Source organism: Schistocerca cancellata, chromosome 8 (assembly GCF_023864275.1).
Source record: "Schistocerca cancellata isolate TAMUIC-IGC-003103 chromosome 8, iqSchCanc2.1, whole genome shotgun sequence".
Taxonomy (NCBI): Eukaryota; Metazoa; Arthropoda; class Insecta; order Orthoptera; family Acrididae; genus Schistocerca; species Schistocerca cancellata.
Window position 1 is genome coordinate 103,431,467 of NC_064633.1, and position 17,814 is coordinate 103,449,280.

The following is a 17,814-nucleotide window of genomic DNA, read 5'->3' on the forward strand; positions in this document are numbered from 1 at the left end:
GGAGTGTTGCTATTACCCGATCCTCTCACCGGACTACGATGAAAAATCTCCTGGTTCCACAGAGGTTGCCAAAGCTTCTGTATGAATCTCTGCTACAGACTCAATACGTTCGAAACTGCGCCTGACTTGGGTGTAACCTCCTTTAAAAGTCTCAGAATAATAGCCTTGACTCATAGTCCAAATGTTGTTTTTGTGGCACTGGGTGGTAAACTACACTGAGATACTACATTCAACCCACAACAGACAATATGGGCCTAGAGAAAAACGAAGTGATGGTATATAGTGTAGAGTCTCACTTGTCTGTCAGAGTTTAATGACGAAAAGTTTCGGATGGCAAGTATCCACTACTGTGCTGCGAAAACCAGTCGCCACTCAGTCAATGGCCTCGCCTGTATAAAACAGTTAGTGACATTCAATGAGAAACCATAAGTGAGTGCGTTACACATACGATGTAACAGTCCCATGACAAACCGAGAATTGGAGATCTACCTCTAATTTCACTTTCTCGCTAATGGCAGCTTACCCACGATGTGTTGTAGTTATATAGTACACACGGCGTTTTGGATGCATCTGTTGTTCGATAGGACATGGATGTCAATGTACAGGCAGGTGTTTTTTATGTTTCTACATTACATAACAGATATGGGTTCGCTGGTTCCCGAGGATCGTGAAATCCACGCTCCGCTACACACCAAACATTGTCATTCGCAATGTCACTCTTAATGGCCATACAAAAAGAAAGATATTAAGACTAGCGTTTAACGTCCCGTCGATAGTGAGTCATTAGAGACCGAGCACGAGCTTGCATTAGGAAAGGATGGGAAAATAAATCGGCCTTGCTCTTTTCAAGGAAGCGTGCCAGTATCTCCCTTGAGGAAATCATGGTAACTTGATACGCTTACGAGCATTTGAAGCGTTTCATCCCTAATTCATCCCCATTGTGGTAATCTCTGCACCACTTCACTCGTATGTCGTAATTGTACAGTTTGAGCAGCTAAGGAGGCCACTCAAAGTGTACCCAGAGTGAATAAAGATGTCTGGATGCGATTTTCATTAAATTATAGCTGACATTAAGGCGAATTTCCAGATATTAGCAATAAATTTTGATCGTTTATAGTCCCTGAGTTATGATACAGACTTGTTTTTTGTAATTGAATTATATACTTTTTTTCTGTAGAACTTGTAACAAGGTTCTAAGAGCACTTCAGCGACATATGATGTATGTGACTTCAACAAACAGTGTCAAGATAACAGACCCGCAGACCACTGTCCCGCCGACAAAGGAGAGATTCCCCAATATAGCAAATATAGGCAAACACATAACTCAGGTATTATTCTTGTGTTTACCTGTGCACTTGAGGCCCATCAGTCTGTGTTCTGCGGTTGTAGCAATCAGATAACATGTCTGTAGAGCCGATTAGACACTTACAATGTATATGACAGTCGAAGAATTGAGGCCATTCACAATGCATAAGCAGTCGAAAACTTGAATATCGTTTATGGAGAATGTCGCTAAACTATTGTACACTCTGTTGAGTATCCAGATAGTGCGATTTGTCTTTGCGAATATTATAAAAAAATTTCTAGAAACTGGAAGTGTACAGAAGAAGTCAAAAGAAGAGCGGCTAATGAAACAAATGAAAATAACATTTTCGCAATAGTAACTATAATGTAAATGTCGCTAAGAGGCATCTCGGAAGTACGAGAGGGATCGACCAAACGAGTATTCTACGAACACCGCATTCCATCACATTTTATCATCTTCATATTTCGCTGTAACTGCAGCTTCATGGCAGTGACTTCTGAAAACGGTTGTGGCTCTCCTAATGTTATGTACGAAAAGTGTAAAGTGATACGTGCAATGTCGTATATACACGATCTGAGAAAAGAAAGACTAATTCAATAGAGAATCGTGGCTTCAGATCATATAAGAACGCCCGTTGCATTCTCGAGAGAGAAAACAGTGCTGAGTCTTTCATGATAATATTACTATCCCCGAAAATTCTCTCTCTCGACGTCATTAAATCTGTGAACACGAAATACTTATTTTTGGAAATCTAGTGGCTTGGTTGAAAATCTTATTGACGTGAATCTTCAAAATTATAAGTGCATCAGTTTCTGTTTTTGTTGATAGAGTGGACTGTGTTAAGATAAAAATGCGTTTCTATATTCTGTATTAAATGAAAATGATAATTATTTCAATGATGTGGTCACAATTTTCGGCTGTGAAAATCGCAACCAAGTAGATTAATTCCTCTCACAAAAACTCAGCGACTGTCGCGTAAGCATTCAATGTTCAGAGAACCTATTATGCTACCGGAATAAAGAGACACCATAATCTGGGTATTGAAACATTCATTATTATTTAAGAAGACGTAGAGGCAACTTCCACTCCGAAAGTTATAAACAAGGACAAACATGTGAATTAAACTACACTGACAGAGATTTTTTTGGGATAGAAGCTAGAATTACTCATCGTTTAAAAGAGATGACATTAATCTAAGATATAGTACATACATTTAAAGATTATGCAAGTTTCTCACTCGATGGAAACGTATTATTGTTTATTTGATTATGTATCATTATTCACTCAAGACGAATGACACAATTTAAGAATGAAAAAAAGGAAAAAAACGTTCTGACTTTTCATACGGCAGACCAATGGAAAATTTTGTGTGAGGTAGAAGCATCGTTTACATATCATGGGCGAGTCAATCCTCGCAGTATGCACTAATCGCCAGGTGAAGGTCAATGCTAACACAAAGAAGAGGATAAAAACAAGCTCTTTGTCTGTCGACGTTCAATGTGTGTGAGCTGTGGCGGCTTTAATTTTGGCTGCATGGCACTCCGCTGCCACCACCAATCACTTAGATTGTCGATATCGATCTGTTCACACGTCTGGAGCTACGGTCTTTTGTCGATTCTTGTGTTGTTGGTTTGGAGGGGGAGGGCACTTGCCTGGCAAGTTGTTGCTTTCGGGCAGCTGCTGGTGTCTGGTACAGAACTCGAGAAGCCGCGAGTGGTTAAATAGGTCGGATTCAAGCCTTGCCGACTCTCTTAAGGACAGACAGCGGCGAGTTGCGGGAAGAGTAGTGGACGTCGCATGCAACCTGATGTGCAAGTTTGCGACTCAACCTGCAAACACAAAATTTACGGCCCCTAAAAGATTACTTGCATGGAGTAGGGGCAACTAACACCCCGGCTTGGAATCCTGGAAGTCGCGGTCACTTTACACCTTACTGGAGTTAAGTGTTGTTTTTTACATTTTTTGTGCCTTGTTGTCATAAGGTGACGTCTGTGTTAACGTGGAACTGGACCTGTCATATTATTGCGCCTCCGAGTGATTGTGTGTATGATCATCGGCCAATAATTTATTGTTGAAGGTCATATTCCATTCGAGAGTACATCTCTGTTATGAACTGAGTCGATGAAATAACATACTCTGTGTCAGAGGCGAAGCACCCTTGCAGATGACTATGCCTTACATATTGCGTCAGCAGGCTCTCATGTTTCATATTCTAATTTACAGGTAATTTAAGGAGTGTTAAGCTTGTAACTTTGTAATGTTGTTGCATTAATTTGTGGTGTAAGCGGTGCTGATCGACAATAAAAGCGGGTTAAAAGCTGTGAGCTGTCTGGGGAAGTTAATCTTGCATTACTGCGCAACTGTTTCACCAGGTATCCTGTCTAGCTTACCTCTCTAGCTTAAGAGAATTTAAATAAAAAGAAATAAACAGTTTATATTTGGAAATTTATTTTAAAATTGAACATTGGAATTTCAGCATATTAAACGTGAGTCATAACTAAGCTGGTGCCTTATTTAGGACTGTGAAAATGTGAGTTTGTAATCTTACGGAACACATTAAATATGGAACCAAGATTGTGAGACTGCATACAACACTGCATTCATAAAATAACACACGAAGAACGTTGGAACATATGCAAGAGGAAATTAACCACAACCAACCGATTCAATTTTCACCCAAAGAAATTACGTTCGTAGCACAATCCTGTCCGTCATGTAGTTACCACACACTGGTATACTAAATTCATACTAACTCCCTGTGAAATCTTCCTGAAATGAGTAGCTGAGGGCTACTTTGATGATTACACCACACGCTTCACGTGGTCAACTTGGTTTACACAAAGAGTGTAACTCCACAATAAATTTCGATAATTAAAATAAATTAGATCGAAAAGCAATTTACAAAAGAAAACCCTCAAACTGGTTAAAACCGTCTTTCTATTAACCTGATGGGTCAAACAATTGTATAAGCACGAGGTACTGGTCTGACAAAGTACACCCCACGTGGGTTGAACATAAAGAGAAGTTGCTATATTGAAAAATATTGTCAAGACGAGACGTTATAATCTCACGCACATTCGCATTGAAGATTGATGATGCTAGTTACAGTTACTGATCAACACGTGGTTCCACTTTACTCATAAAGTAGTGACAAAGCAACTACCGGTATATATTCTGAACTTCACACGCGAATTACACTGCGTTGCAATTTAAGATAACATTAGATATTTTAGAGCTAAACCTGAAATAAAGGTGATTAAATTTTCAGTTAGGCTGAACTTAAGAAATCCATTGTCTACGGACTTAGCAGACACGGGCTTAGCTGGAGATTTTACCACTTCAGACGCTCGCCGTGGACAGATTGATCTGGTCCCTTCCTGAGGGTGGCTCACAAATACCAACAGAAGTGGCCAGAGAGGCAGCTTCCTATACCAACATGACAAGGGACGGACAGGACCATACTAAGGATAGAAACCTCTTTGCTTTTAGAAAGCGTAGCTACCTGTTCCGACGTTGGTCCTACTGTTCTCTAGCAGACAGGCTTGCTGCTACCCTCAAGCATGCAACTAGAAATACATTTGCTCATTCATCCTCTCACACAGAAGGGAAGGGGGATAACAGTATTTTATCATATACAGTATATAAAAGAAAGCGGATGTAGGTTCCGTATGAGACTGTGGGACATGAATTACATATAAACTGTGTTTTAAAGTGTAGTAGTGTGACAGATCGTTCTTGTTTATGTGTAAAAGTAACATGTTCCACTAATCAGTCTCCTCCCAGACAGTCAGAAACGCCACAGTAAATTTAGAAAAGGAATTTATGCCGTAAATGGCAACATATTTCAGAAATTAACATGAAAGGAATCCAACAGACCTTTCAACTTGTATGTGTAGTCGCTTCCGCCATAAGTTAATATTGACTACATCTTCCGCATTCTAGTCCGCAGCCTTATTAGGGCAGTTACTATTCCTTTCTGAAGTGTGTTGGCAGGGTAGTATTGGCAGCAGACGACGCGTTCCTGTTCCCTGGGCCCAGAGCAGAGATGTTTTCTTTCTGTTGTGGTGGCACTTCCGTCCTCGCACGCGTCTGAGTGGCGTCAAATCGAATGACTTGCACCCTGCGAACGGTCTACCCTACGGGAGGCCCCAGTTACACGACATTTACATATTCACCAGCAGTATCGTGTTGGCTCAAGTTAAGTAAAGCTGATCGTTTGATACGTCCCACGGGGGAGTGTCGCCAATTAAAAGAGAACTATTAATCTATCCTATTTGGTGAACTCAGTAAGCTCACGAGGTTTAAAGTGTGTTCTGCAGGCTCGAAGGTCCTCCTAACTAGACCTACTCTTTGACTACCCGTTTAAAGCTTGCACAATTATTGCTGCTTCTGCAGCGAGTTAATTTCACTTATGAATATGAACTCTTTTATCCGCAGTCATTAGCTAACTCCTTTTATTGTGAAACTTGCCTGCTTGTTCCCTGCTGGCTGTGATAGCCACCTGCTGAATTTCCCAGCTCATTTTGTATTTTGGGCAGTTGTATATTTCTTTAAGGGTCATGGGTTGTGGGGTTGGGTTGTTTTGGAGAAGAGACTAAACAGCGAGGTCATCGGTCTCATCGGATTAGAGAAGGACGGGGAAGGAAGTCGGCCGTGCCCTTTCAAAGGAACCATCCCGGCATTTGCCTGGAGCGATTTAGGAAAATCACGGAAAACCTAAATCAGGATGGCCGGACGCGGCATTGAACCGTCGTCCTCCCGAATGCAAGTGCAGTGTGCGGTCATGGTTTGTGTTTCCGTTTGCGCATATCAGTTGAGCGTCACATTTAAACTGCATGTCCTCTCATGCGTTTCTTGCACTTTGGGCAACTGTGTATTTACTTTAGTGTCATTCTCAATGTGTACCAGCTGGAGTCACATTTAAATTGTATGCCTTTACAGCTTTACTCGTATTTTGGGGAATATGTATTTTGTTGCTGAAGAGAACTGTTAAGGCTTATACGTTTTAAGGGCTTTCCAACAGCTACAATCTCTGGCATCGCTTGTTGTGGTTTCCGTATTTTGGATGGGCGTTATCCACTTGTTTAAGGTGTTATCCATGCTTGGGAATTGTTAGTACATTTAGTGGTGGCCATTTGTAATTCATTTTATTGATAAAACTCAGTTTGTTGATCCCGCTTGCAGCCACGCTTAGTTGGTGTGACTTCTTACTTGTTTTTGGCGACTGTATACTCCTGGTTTCGAGCCTTGTTCTAAATGGTGTGAACTCTTAAAGCTTTTTATTAATGTATTGAAACCATGTTCTTTTTAACTAATGTGAGCTTGGCTATTCTTTTAACAAGGTTATTTTTTAAATTTTAATTATAATGTTGTTGTTAAGCAATGAAGTGTATTCTACGAAACAACAAATGACGTAATATGTGGGTCGACCTTCCATGTGTTTTCCCTTAAAATTATTCCAGCCCTTGTTGTGAGGTATCAGTGTGTTTTTCAAGATCTACGTCACTGGTCGCTGTTTTACAGATAGGAATGTAAATAGACTAAAATGCCTAATATATGCCGCTGCCCCAGTTATCGGAAGCCATTCCACTGGACATAAGCCAAGCAGTGTTGTACCACCAGGATGGATGTCCCTCCCATCCTGTACATGAAACGACAGACCCTATTAAGATAACATTTGGAAAGCATTGGAATGTCCGTTGAGCAAATCCAAAATGTTCTGCACACTCACCAGACCTAACACTTCTATACTTTTATTTGCGGTGAAAATTAAAACAAGAAGTCTATCAAGAAACACTGATGACTTCAGAAGACATGAAATACCTAATAACATGGGTCTGTGCTTCCGTTAAATCTAAATGAAATTCAACGTTCAGACTGTTTCTCCAGAATCACGTTATAGCAGGTCTGACCACTGTGTGCGGCCAGAGCGAGCAGACCAAAACTCGGCGTGTCTCCAATAAGCTCAGGCCTTCTCGGAAGTACTCGGTACAGTGTGACATTCCATTTAGTATTGCGGTGTGGCACTTTTCGGCCCGCACAACTCTGTTCGGTTTGACAAAATCGCTATGTCAGTGCTGTTTACCCTTCGCTGTCTGTTCTTGGTATGTACGACATTCATGGGACCAATAACTGTTTGGACAAAATTATACAGTGTAGTGATCTATTTTCACAAGTCTTTAAAAATGAATCTGAATGACAGAAGAGACGTATGAGAATTCTCTATGTATATAATGCAGTCGCATAAACGACGGGCACTTTAAATTTCCTGTGAAACGACATTACAGTATTATGCAGCAAGAATTTAAAGATTTAGTTGACAATGAGCAAGAAATCGCGACGATTATTCTGTACATGAAGAAGCATTTTTTGCTAAAGTTATAGGCATGTAGCACGTCAAGAAATTGATTGTACCAATAGTATAATTTCTGAGACTGCACACATTATTCCACTATCAGTTGTAATAATTGTCTGGGGTTGAACGAAGAGGATGGAGACATTGGAGACCTTATATGTTACTGCACTGTGCGTCGTTTAAGTCAAGGGGTTTTCGATTAAAAACTCGCTATTTTTTGATTTATGAAGGAAAAAGGAGTGCTGGAATGAAAATCAGAGCATCCAGAATGGATTGGAGATCTTCCATGTTAGGTGGACTTCGCTGCACTCTGCCCACAGTAAGACAGGTGAGAAGCAACTTTTTTATGATTTGATTGAGGTGCATTGAAAAATAAAATCACATAGTTGAAGGTATAAATTCTGACGAGCTAAGTCGAGTTCCCTACAATAAATGGCGTTAAAGAAAATGTGGTGTTTGATACTTCATAGTGGCCTTGTAAGAATCACAAGAATAGTTTCATAAATGCTTTGAGGAAAATGCATCTCTTGCATCTGTCTTCGAGATCGTTTGTGGTTTTAGTTGAAGGCACCCTGGAGTCTGTGCAGAGTAACTGAGTGACCTGCAAGATAGTTCCCATTCTAATGACAAATCCTTCCATGTTACAACTGTCCAGAATGTACACTTCAATCCTCAGATACTACACACTTTGATGATATGTAGCGACATACATTGAGCACTTATTAAATTCTTCTTTCCCAACTTTGTTTTAGTTGTTTAACTTGCTTCTACAATTGAGTTAAAAAGTAACCTACAGAAATTATGATTTTAAAGCACACATACGATAAGACTTATAGCGCAATATGTCTACATGTTAGTGGCCTCTACAACGAAGTATATTATTCAGTGATAGAGAACTCATAGAGTACTCACAATGAAGGTAATTGCATATCAGGGCATAGAGAAGTGATGAAAACTCTATGACTGGTTCAAATGGTTCAAATGGCTCTGAGCACTATGGGACTTAACTTCTGAGGTCATCAGTCCCCTAGACCTTAGAACTACGTAAACCTAACTAACCTAAGGACATCACAAACATCCATGCCTGAGGCAGGATTCGAACCTGCGACCGTAGCGGTCACGCGGTTCCTGACTGTACCGCCTAGAACCGCTCGGCCACCACGGCCGGCTTCTATGACTGCTTTTAAAAATCTTATCATATTTAAGTAACTGTTTTAGAAACATGTTAAACGTAAGAAGACAAAATTACCTTTTCGACGTTTAGCAAATACACTCCTGCAATTTATTCATTTGTTTATTCCTTTATACAAATCTGTGTAACATTATCATGGTGTAAAATAGTGGCTTAAGGTATGCCACGTAATATGTAACTAGGTATGCCAGGGGGTGCACTTATTGGCTAGACTAGTGTTCCTGAGTTGTATGATAACTGTTATTCCAAACAAAAGAGACCACTCATCTTTTTGTCATCTACTTCTTACATACACGTTTTGCACATCAAAGGGAAGCTTAGTGATGTAGCAAGTGTAAGAATGTGTGGCTGAAATTTTCTGATGTAACAGGAATGTAAGCACGTATCACTGTAACACCACATGTGTTGATTACCATTAAGCAGGTGCTCATGCCTGAGCGGGCCACACCAAACACGCATGGGCAGGCAGCTGACATGGTGCAGCCAAAGCCAGAACCAGATCACATGCCAGGTCAGGCGCTGCTTCCAGAGCTGACCACAGTTGCCACTCCTGAAGTGGAGCCACAAAATGGAGGCACAGTCTGAATCTACTCACACTGCCTAGCACCCTGCAGTAGCAAGGGAGAAATAAAGCACCACTGCACTTTGCACAAACATACATGATTATTAACCAGTGTCTTATAAATGTAAGCTCTAGCACAGTCATTGCTGATAAATGAGGATGGGGAAAATTTGGGTGATTCAAAATTTTTAAAGTCCTTCAGTAGTCGACTATAAATAACGCATACAGTGTTGTAATATAATTTCTCTATTACTTCATTTATTCTGATGTGATGCAAAAGTCAATTCCTTCATTCGGTTTAATAACTAATTATCTACAGTATTCAGGATTGTGGTACATGGAGCAACATGATACTGAATCTGCCGGAAAAGCAATGGAAAGAAGAACTTATAACAGCCGCAATTCCAATGCTCTTCCCGTTACTAAATGATTTTCAAATCTACATATATAACTGCAGGCGAACACTTCAATGTACATTCAGACATGAAACAAAAATTATTTTCGGCTATGACAGTTATCATCTGGAACTATTATAGGACATTTTGAATTAATAGATCTGAAGCAGTACCTTATGCGAGAGAAAAAAGACGATTCTACTCACTAGTTATGAAACTACGATAACAAAATTAACATGTTTCTATAAATAACAATATCTGTAAAGTGTGCAGACAATATTTCAGCAGCATCCACGTCTGCATATGCAATTCATACTGCACTGTAGGGAGTGATACTTAGCATAGCACGACATCATGGGGATGCTTCCCATTCCAGTCACTTGGATTGCCAGAAGAGTACATAAGTGGATGGAGAAAATCTCTGAACTCTCAGTTAATACATGGTTTGCATCCTTTTATTAGGATTTTGCTGGTTACAAGGTGTCTATATTAGATGCCTACCAGTTCAGACATTTTTGCGTTTGTGTTGCAGTGCCCATGGGGCAATCACGCCTGTGACTGTATCTGCCCCATTGCTTGTACATATTTAATACCACAGATAGTTCTATTTAACGTTAGTAATTGAGTAATATGCTAAAAAGTGCTGAACAGGTCATTCTTAGGTAATCTCCTATGTAGACATGAAACACTTCGATTCTATATCTGTAAATATGGTCAGTAACATAATCATAGAGATTACTAGCCTCTTCGTTATGCTGAACCACAAAGCTTCACTGTCTGTTACAGTGCACAACAGTCCAGCAGACACGTTGCTACCGATATACTGTCAATCACATGCATACCTAGTATAGTAGTTGCCAAGAAAGGAATTTAAAAATAATTGAACAATAAAGTCAGCTTTCTTTTACAAGAACTCTTAGTAGCAAAACTGTTATTGACAAAAAAACACAGAGAGCAGTTATCACTCTCTCTGTGAAATACACTTTATTGTGCAACATGAAGTGGACTTCAGTAATGGATATTCTTATTACTTTCCAATTATATATTTCTCAAAATTTTTTAATGTCTTTATTACATACAATTTCTTTTCTACATCAGTCTTATGATAGTTTCACTGAAAGATGCTAGAGATAAAAAATGGATTGCTGCAGGCTACACACATTACACATATAATTCTGACATATATAAACTGAAAAGGCGCTTACATCACATGGAATACTGTGAATTAGATGATGGATGGCAAATCATCGTCAGTAGTTAGTACTTCTACTTTCTGTAACCATTAGCACACCAGGTCGAGTTGACACACGTTTAGAGGGTGATACACCAGAAGACTGTCTGGACCCCCACTACCAACACTTTTTTGTTGACAGACAACAGAATTCCTGCTTTACACCTTCTCTTACGAATCGCGAAGGACAATAGCGTCCCACAATGTTTTGGTTGATCACGTGATGGGATTTGCCAACCAGCTCAGTCAGGTGTGAGAATGGCGACAACTGTTTAGTAAGGTGCATTACTGGCGGTTTTCTCGAGAGTGAACATACAGTGAAATGTTGCAGTTAAACATTTAAGTAAATGTGAAAGGAATATAAAATCGTTTTAGGTATGCAGTTTATTAATTGTCTTATGTCCAAAGGCGCTAAAGAGACGTTGTTAACAGTATACGCACATTTATCTTTTATGTATATACAGTAGTCGTCATTGATAATTGACTATCATTGTCCATTGATCTTCACTGACCCAACGGTCATTTTTATGTTTCAGACAGGTAGATAATGGACTGCAGGAGATCTTGAAGATGTAAAACAAGTTGTTGATGGAGGTGTGTTGCTTAGGTGGGCCATTGAAACTTTTGATATACCTTGTAGTACACTACAACATGGATTAAGGAAAGGAAATTAATCCGACCGAGAGGTAAGCTGCACTTTGTGTCACACAGCCGCTGATTAAAACTATATTTTGAAGACTTTGTGAACTAATTATATCCATCTTTATGTCTCAGATGGGAACAAAGTCAAGTGCATCAGATTGGGGGCTGTAGTCACCATATCATTAATTGTATAGCAGTACGTGGTGTACATGATAATCACTTTACACATACCCTTTATGAATTAATTACCAAATGGAATATGAGAATGAAAGCCGCCATACAGCAGTTCATACCATAAAAAACTTGAGAATGTATACGTTCTTGACTGGCATCCTTGGTCTCCTGGTCTGTCATGCATAAACAATGCATGGCAAGACGTATACTTCCATACCAGGAAGCAGACAGCAGCTTTCATTTACTGACAGCACGCATTCGTTTCGAGCCACATTGTACACATTCTGGGTGAGTCTCACTTCAAGCCGACGTTGGGTCAGTTCTGGGTGTTGGATGATGAGAAAGTTTAATTATTTATAACTCTTATGTAGTTAACGTCTCCTCAGATTTTGATAGGTATTTGGACTGATATAAAATGGTGTACGTGTTTCATTTTGCAATAGCCTGTACACAAAAATTGTGAATAATTATTAAATAAAGCTGAGAGAATGGCTCCAGGTAATATGGATGTGAATCTTAATTCATAGGTATCAATTTTGCTACTATTTGTCACAATGGAAGTAGCAATACGAAAAAGGGGAACGAAAATTCCTAATATGGAACATAGTTATAGAGGCCCAACATCAGTACTGGTGTTCACAAGTCTATTCTTCTGCATGGTTAATAGTATGAAGAATTTGGGAAGCCTCTTAAATGAATGGATAGGTTACACTATATGAACTTAAGATTCATTGTAAAGAGAACAAAACAAAACTTTAATAATTGATAAAATTTTATAACGAATTCTGACATATATAATCGGAGAATTGTAATACATAATATTGAAGAATTCTAGCTCAATGTGCAGCATGATAACGCAATGTAACGAGAACGAGGATGACATTAACTATTATTGAATAAATTCCTGTACTTTTTAAATTAGTTCTTAAAGAGAGTGATTTCCCTTCTATATTGCTGTTCTTACGAATGGAAGACGTTCGTAATTCATGTGTATAAACTTTCAGGTACATGATTAGTTTTCTTGGTTGTGCTGTGTTTATCAGATATAGTGCTTACAGTTTTGTTTTACGTCTTTTAGTGCCTTCAACCTCAATGTTTCATACCATGTCCAGCAAGATAATTCAGCCTTTAAGATATGACCACAATACGGCTGATTGTGGAGTTTGACGTAAGCGCTGTGTAGCTGCGCATGCCTTCTACGAGTCGGGTGATAAGTGCCCCACTGCAGTATAAGAGGAGGCCGGTGAGCTCCGTAGTGACACTTGTAGCGAGGCACCCAGTGTAGAGACCACTGCAGCCATGAAGGGAGGCCTCGTCCTGCTGATCGCTGGTGTGTTGCTCGTGGCGTACTGCACGCCGCTCGCTGCTGCAGACGATGGCGACGAAGTGGTGGAAGAAGTAGGAGAAAACAGAGACGCTGATGACGACGACGGCGACAGCATAGCAGACGACGATGACTACATCATCGATCTTGAGGAGGGTCCAAATGCAGAGAGCAGGCGGGCACTCAAAGGTAAACACCAGCAAAGGCGAGCAGGCTGTGCACGGCTCTAACTGCTGTGGTGTCGCTAGTGGCTCCCTGAGGCAGGCGCTCTGACACTGTGTCTGCAGGCAGCTCAAGTGCAGCATTCATGTCGTCCAGTTTTGGTGATATTACTATTACACCACTATCAAGTTTCTTAATAGGCTGAATATGTTGCTACATTCAATCGCAATTCCCTCTCATATTATGTCTGATAATAATTGTTTTACTTGCCAAATATGGACCCCCTATAACACCTATCAGGTTCACATTTGGATCACTCTGAGGGTCTATCTGCTGAACCATGATGACATCTAATCTCCGTGTAGGTTATTAGTATAAAATTTATAAAACAAAAACATATTAGTATGAGTCATCTATAAAAATTGGTACTAAATTTGCACTTTGTTTACAATTAGTCGTTGAATAGGTAATGGTACTGACAGAAAACTGTATTCCAATAAATATCTGTCTACCATGTTTCATAAACAAACACTAATAAACCAAAGGTGAGAGATTCTCCCTTCTGCAGTGTAAACGAATCATAGAACATTAACTAACAAACTAGCAAGCACGCTAGCATTGTGCGGTGCTAAGATATACGGTGATACACTGAACATGGTATTCAAGGATCTCATTACATATCTGACATTTCTTTTTGGATTGGTAGAGTTTATTGTTTTCCATGTGTACAATTTTGTTATGGAACAGGGTATAGTTACTATATGAGTTACTGGATTAGAAATATATTAATTAACAGAGTTTCGGTACAGTGTCGACGTTGTTATACCAAAAAGACGTAAGATGACGTTTTTTCTGAAATAAACCTTAGTGTCACTAAGTCTGAGGAATACTGTCATTGACACTACAGAGTAACAGTAGTTTTTTAGCTGTAGTCCGTAATTATGTCTTTATTGATAATTAATGTGGCAAAAGTAAATGAAACACTATTAACGTACAAGCGAGACAATGCTTACGTAGAAGATGGTACTTTTGAATGTCGGGCACAGAATCATAACTATAACGGCTCTAATCACTGTCTAGTTAGATAGAAGGTGCCCTGATTTGTACCACGCACAGACAATCTATCTTCAGTAGTAATTTAGTCACTTGTATTTTGATTTTCTACTTAGCAATGTAACATAATAATGGCAGTTAATCTTTCATCTAGAACACAAAGTCTGTCTCCAAAATAGAATTCAGTAAGTCTCACAGCACAATTTGTCAGCATGTTAGTGGTCTGTACAAAAAAGTACATCACGCATTGACTGAGGCGAATATGATCTACTGTAAATGAAGATAGTACTACACGAGAGTTGTACTGAACTGAGGAAAACACTAAAACTAGTTTTAATAGTCTCACCACAGACTATTACATAACATGAACATTTTAAACGTGCAAAAAAGATCAATGATATTTTGAATAATACCATAGATGCCTATATTACAACATATTTCTCTGTCTATAACTTTGTAAATACATGTGTCAGAGCACTATAGTGTAAAACACTGACTGGCAGTATACTGCATTATTTGGAACCAAATATACCACGACTAGCAATTGTAGGCTAGATCAGCGTTCCTGAAGTATAAGGTAGCAACTATTCCAGTGAAAGCAAACCAGTCATCTATGTGTTAAACGCTTCTGAAGTATACTTTGCGCCTATAAAACGCGAGCATAGTGTTTGCAGCAGCAGTAACAGGTGTTGGTATTACGGCTACTGAACTTTTCTGGTAAGAAAGAAGGTAACCAGGTGTCACTGGGACGTGACGTGTGTTGTTTCCTGTTGAGCAGGTGCTCACGCCCGGGCTGGCCACGCCAAGCATGCGAGGGCAGGCAGCCGACACGCTGCGGGCAGAGCTGCAGACAGGCCCCACGCCAGGTCAGGCGCCGCCCGCAGAGCCGCCCACGGAGCGTAGTCGCCGCTGCTGAGGGAGCCCACACCATGGAGACGCAGTCTGGAGCTGCTCATACTGTCCTGTATCCTGTACTCACAAAGTAGAAATAAAGCACCGATTGTAATTTAAAAAATGGTTTTATTACCCAGCGTCTTACTCGTGTAAGCAGACATATGTGGGCTATGAGAGACAATGTTATCAAAATTGTGAAGTTTTTAATGGAATTAGGTGCTTACTGTAAATGTGTTGTGTGCAAGTTTTATTTTTCTTTATGGGATCTGTGTATCCCATTCTGATCTAAATGTCTGTAAGTGCTATTTTTCAAAGCAGCAGATACTGTTGCAGAAGAGCTCTCGTTCATTCCGTTAAGAGATGAAAGGAAAACTTCAATTTGAAACCACAACGTTTCTACTTGGAGGGTAAATTCCGTACGATTTAAAGGAGCCAAGAGTTGGTAAGTGCTGATAGTACCTCTGACAATATCATCGAAGCTTAAGTAGTAGAATAGCCATAATAATAATGAGGAATACTATGAAACTGAATAAAAACAACGTAAAAATTTATTGGACGTCTAATACGACCTATGTATAGTGGAAGAATATTTGCAAATACTCGGAATTAAGATATAATGAGCACTTGAGACAGCCTAATAAAGGGATTCTCGCTGCTCCAAAAGCTATGCATATAAACAAGGTAGAAAAAAATGGCTCTGAGCACTATGGGACTCAACTGCTGTGGTCATAAGTCCCCTAGAACTTAGAACTACTTAAACCTAACTAACCTAAGGACAGCACACAACACCCAGCCATCACGAGGCAGAGAAAATCCCTGACCCCGCCGGGAATCGAACCCAGGAACCCGGGCGTGGGAAGCGAGAACGCTACCGCACGACTACGAGATGCGGGCGTAACAAGGTAGAGGTGATAGTAAAATCCTTACAGCTTGAGACCTATGGCAGCCAAAAATTTCGGCTTTCTCAGAACGGCTTAGAGACAGACAGTCTCGTTCGTTATCGATTTTTTGCGGAAAGGTAAATGATGGAATGGCAGATAGTTTCTCATGACACAAAGATAATTAAAAACAGTGATGAGTATCTGAAGATGAGGTTCAAGTGGGAGGTGCGAAATGCTGCTTTGTTGAGAGATGGCATTGTGGCTGACTCGTGCATGGTAATGTGGGGTGCTCCACTTGAAACGGAGTATAGCCAGCTCTGACTCGCAGCAGGAGACATAATATCTCAACGTGCAAGGCTGGCTCTCATCTAATCGCATTCATATGCGCATATGCGCTTTCATTTGATCAAGTTTCACACACTCGTTACACATGCCTACTTATATACCATCTTAAAAATCACTTGTGCTTTGGTTTGGTGAAATAGAGCACACGGAGAACTTTGTATCACGAAGAATTCCTTTAGCAGAGGGGCTCCATCTGAAACCTCTGAAATGATAAACGTACATAATAGTTATTTGAATGACATGTCCACAATGGTGGCTGAGAAAACCGCGACCAAGTCGACAAATTCTTCTTACAAAAACTCAGCGACTAGCCTGTACGCTGAGCTACAAAAAATAATAAGTATTCAATATTCAGTGAGCCTATTAAGCTACTGAAACAAAGACAAAACAATGGTCTTCCTATTGAAAAATTCTGTACTATTTAAAAAAAGTTATATGCCACCACCAATCACTTGTCTTTCCGATAACGTTCTGCTTATACGTTTGGAGCTAGGGCCTTTGTTCGAGGTGTGTGTTGTTGGTTTGGCTAGCTGAACGGCACGTGGCTGACGAATTGTTGCCTTTGGTTGAATCCTGATGTCTGGTACCGACCTCGACAAGCTGCAAGTGGTTTAATAGGTCGGAGCCAATCCTTGCCGCCTCGCTTAAGGACTGATACCGTCGAGTTACGGGAAGAGTAATAATCGACAAGTTCCCGACCTTGTCTCAGAGACCAACTACACTGATCACAGGCAATAACACCTCGCCTTGGAATCCTGGAAGTCACGACTACGAGTGGAGCTAAGCGTTGTTTTTTTACGTTTTTTGTGTACTTATCGTCATAATGCCACATCTGCGTTAACGTGGAACTGGACCTCTTATATTAATGCGCCTCCGAATGATTATGTGTGTGATCATCGATCAGTGTAAATTATGTTAATCTATTGTTCCAGGCCATATTCTGCACCAGTGTACGAGTATTCTCTGTTAAAAATTAAATTGATGGAATTCAAGTTGTAACATAGTCTGTTTTAGAGGTGAGGCACCCTTGTAGATAAGGGTGGATTTCGGTCTTGCAGCTGAAATAACAGCATTGGAAAGGCACTTGATTGTCAGCTTTAGATCTGAACGGTCTCCTTTATTTTTAGGACAAATGATTATTGTAAGAAGTCATTCTGTTGACTGTGACTGTCATTTGCGACCTTGTCCAAGAAAATATAGGAGGGGAGGTACTTCTCCACTTCATAACCTTGTGATCTGTTGTCCTCTAAGATGATAGTAAGAGTTTCATCAGCGTAGATGCGTTCCCGGTTTTGGCC

The 17,814-nt window shown here is 40.1% G+C and overlaps 2 protein-coding genes across 10 annotated transcripts in view; both read left to right on the forward strand.

Moving 5' to 3' along the window:
* The window catches only part of LOC126094854 (uncharacterized), a 472,827-nt gene that overhangs the window by 111,027 nt on the left and 343,986 nt on the right, over positions 1–17,814 (forward strand). The gene's annotated exons all lie outside the window — the stretch shown is intronic.
* The window catches only part of LOC126094858 (uncharacterized), a 119,948-nt gene that overhangs the window by 75,814 nt on the left and 26,320 nt on the right, over positions 1–17,814 (forward strand). The window contains exon 2 of one of the 3 annotated variants that reach the window (XM_049909487.1): positions 15,175–15,386. The exons of the other annotated variants lie outside the window; for them this stretch is intronic. Coding sequence (XP_049765444.1) covers positions 15,175–15,299 — 125 coding nt within the window. The 3' untranslated portion in view covers positions 15,300–15,386. Of the gene's footprint in view, positions 1–15,174; positions 15,387–17,814 lie in introns of those variants that run through there. 3 annotated transcript variants of the gene reach the window in all.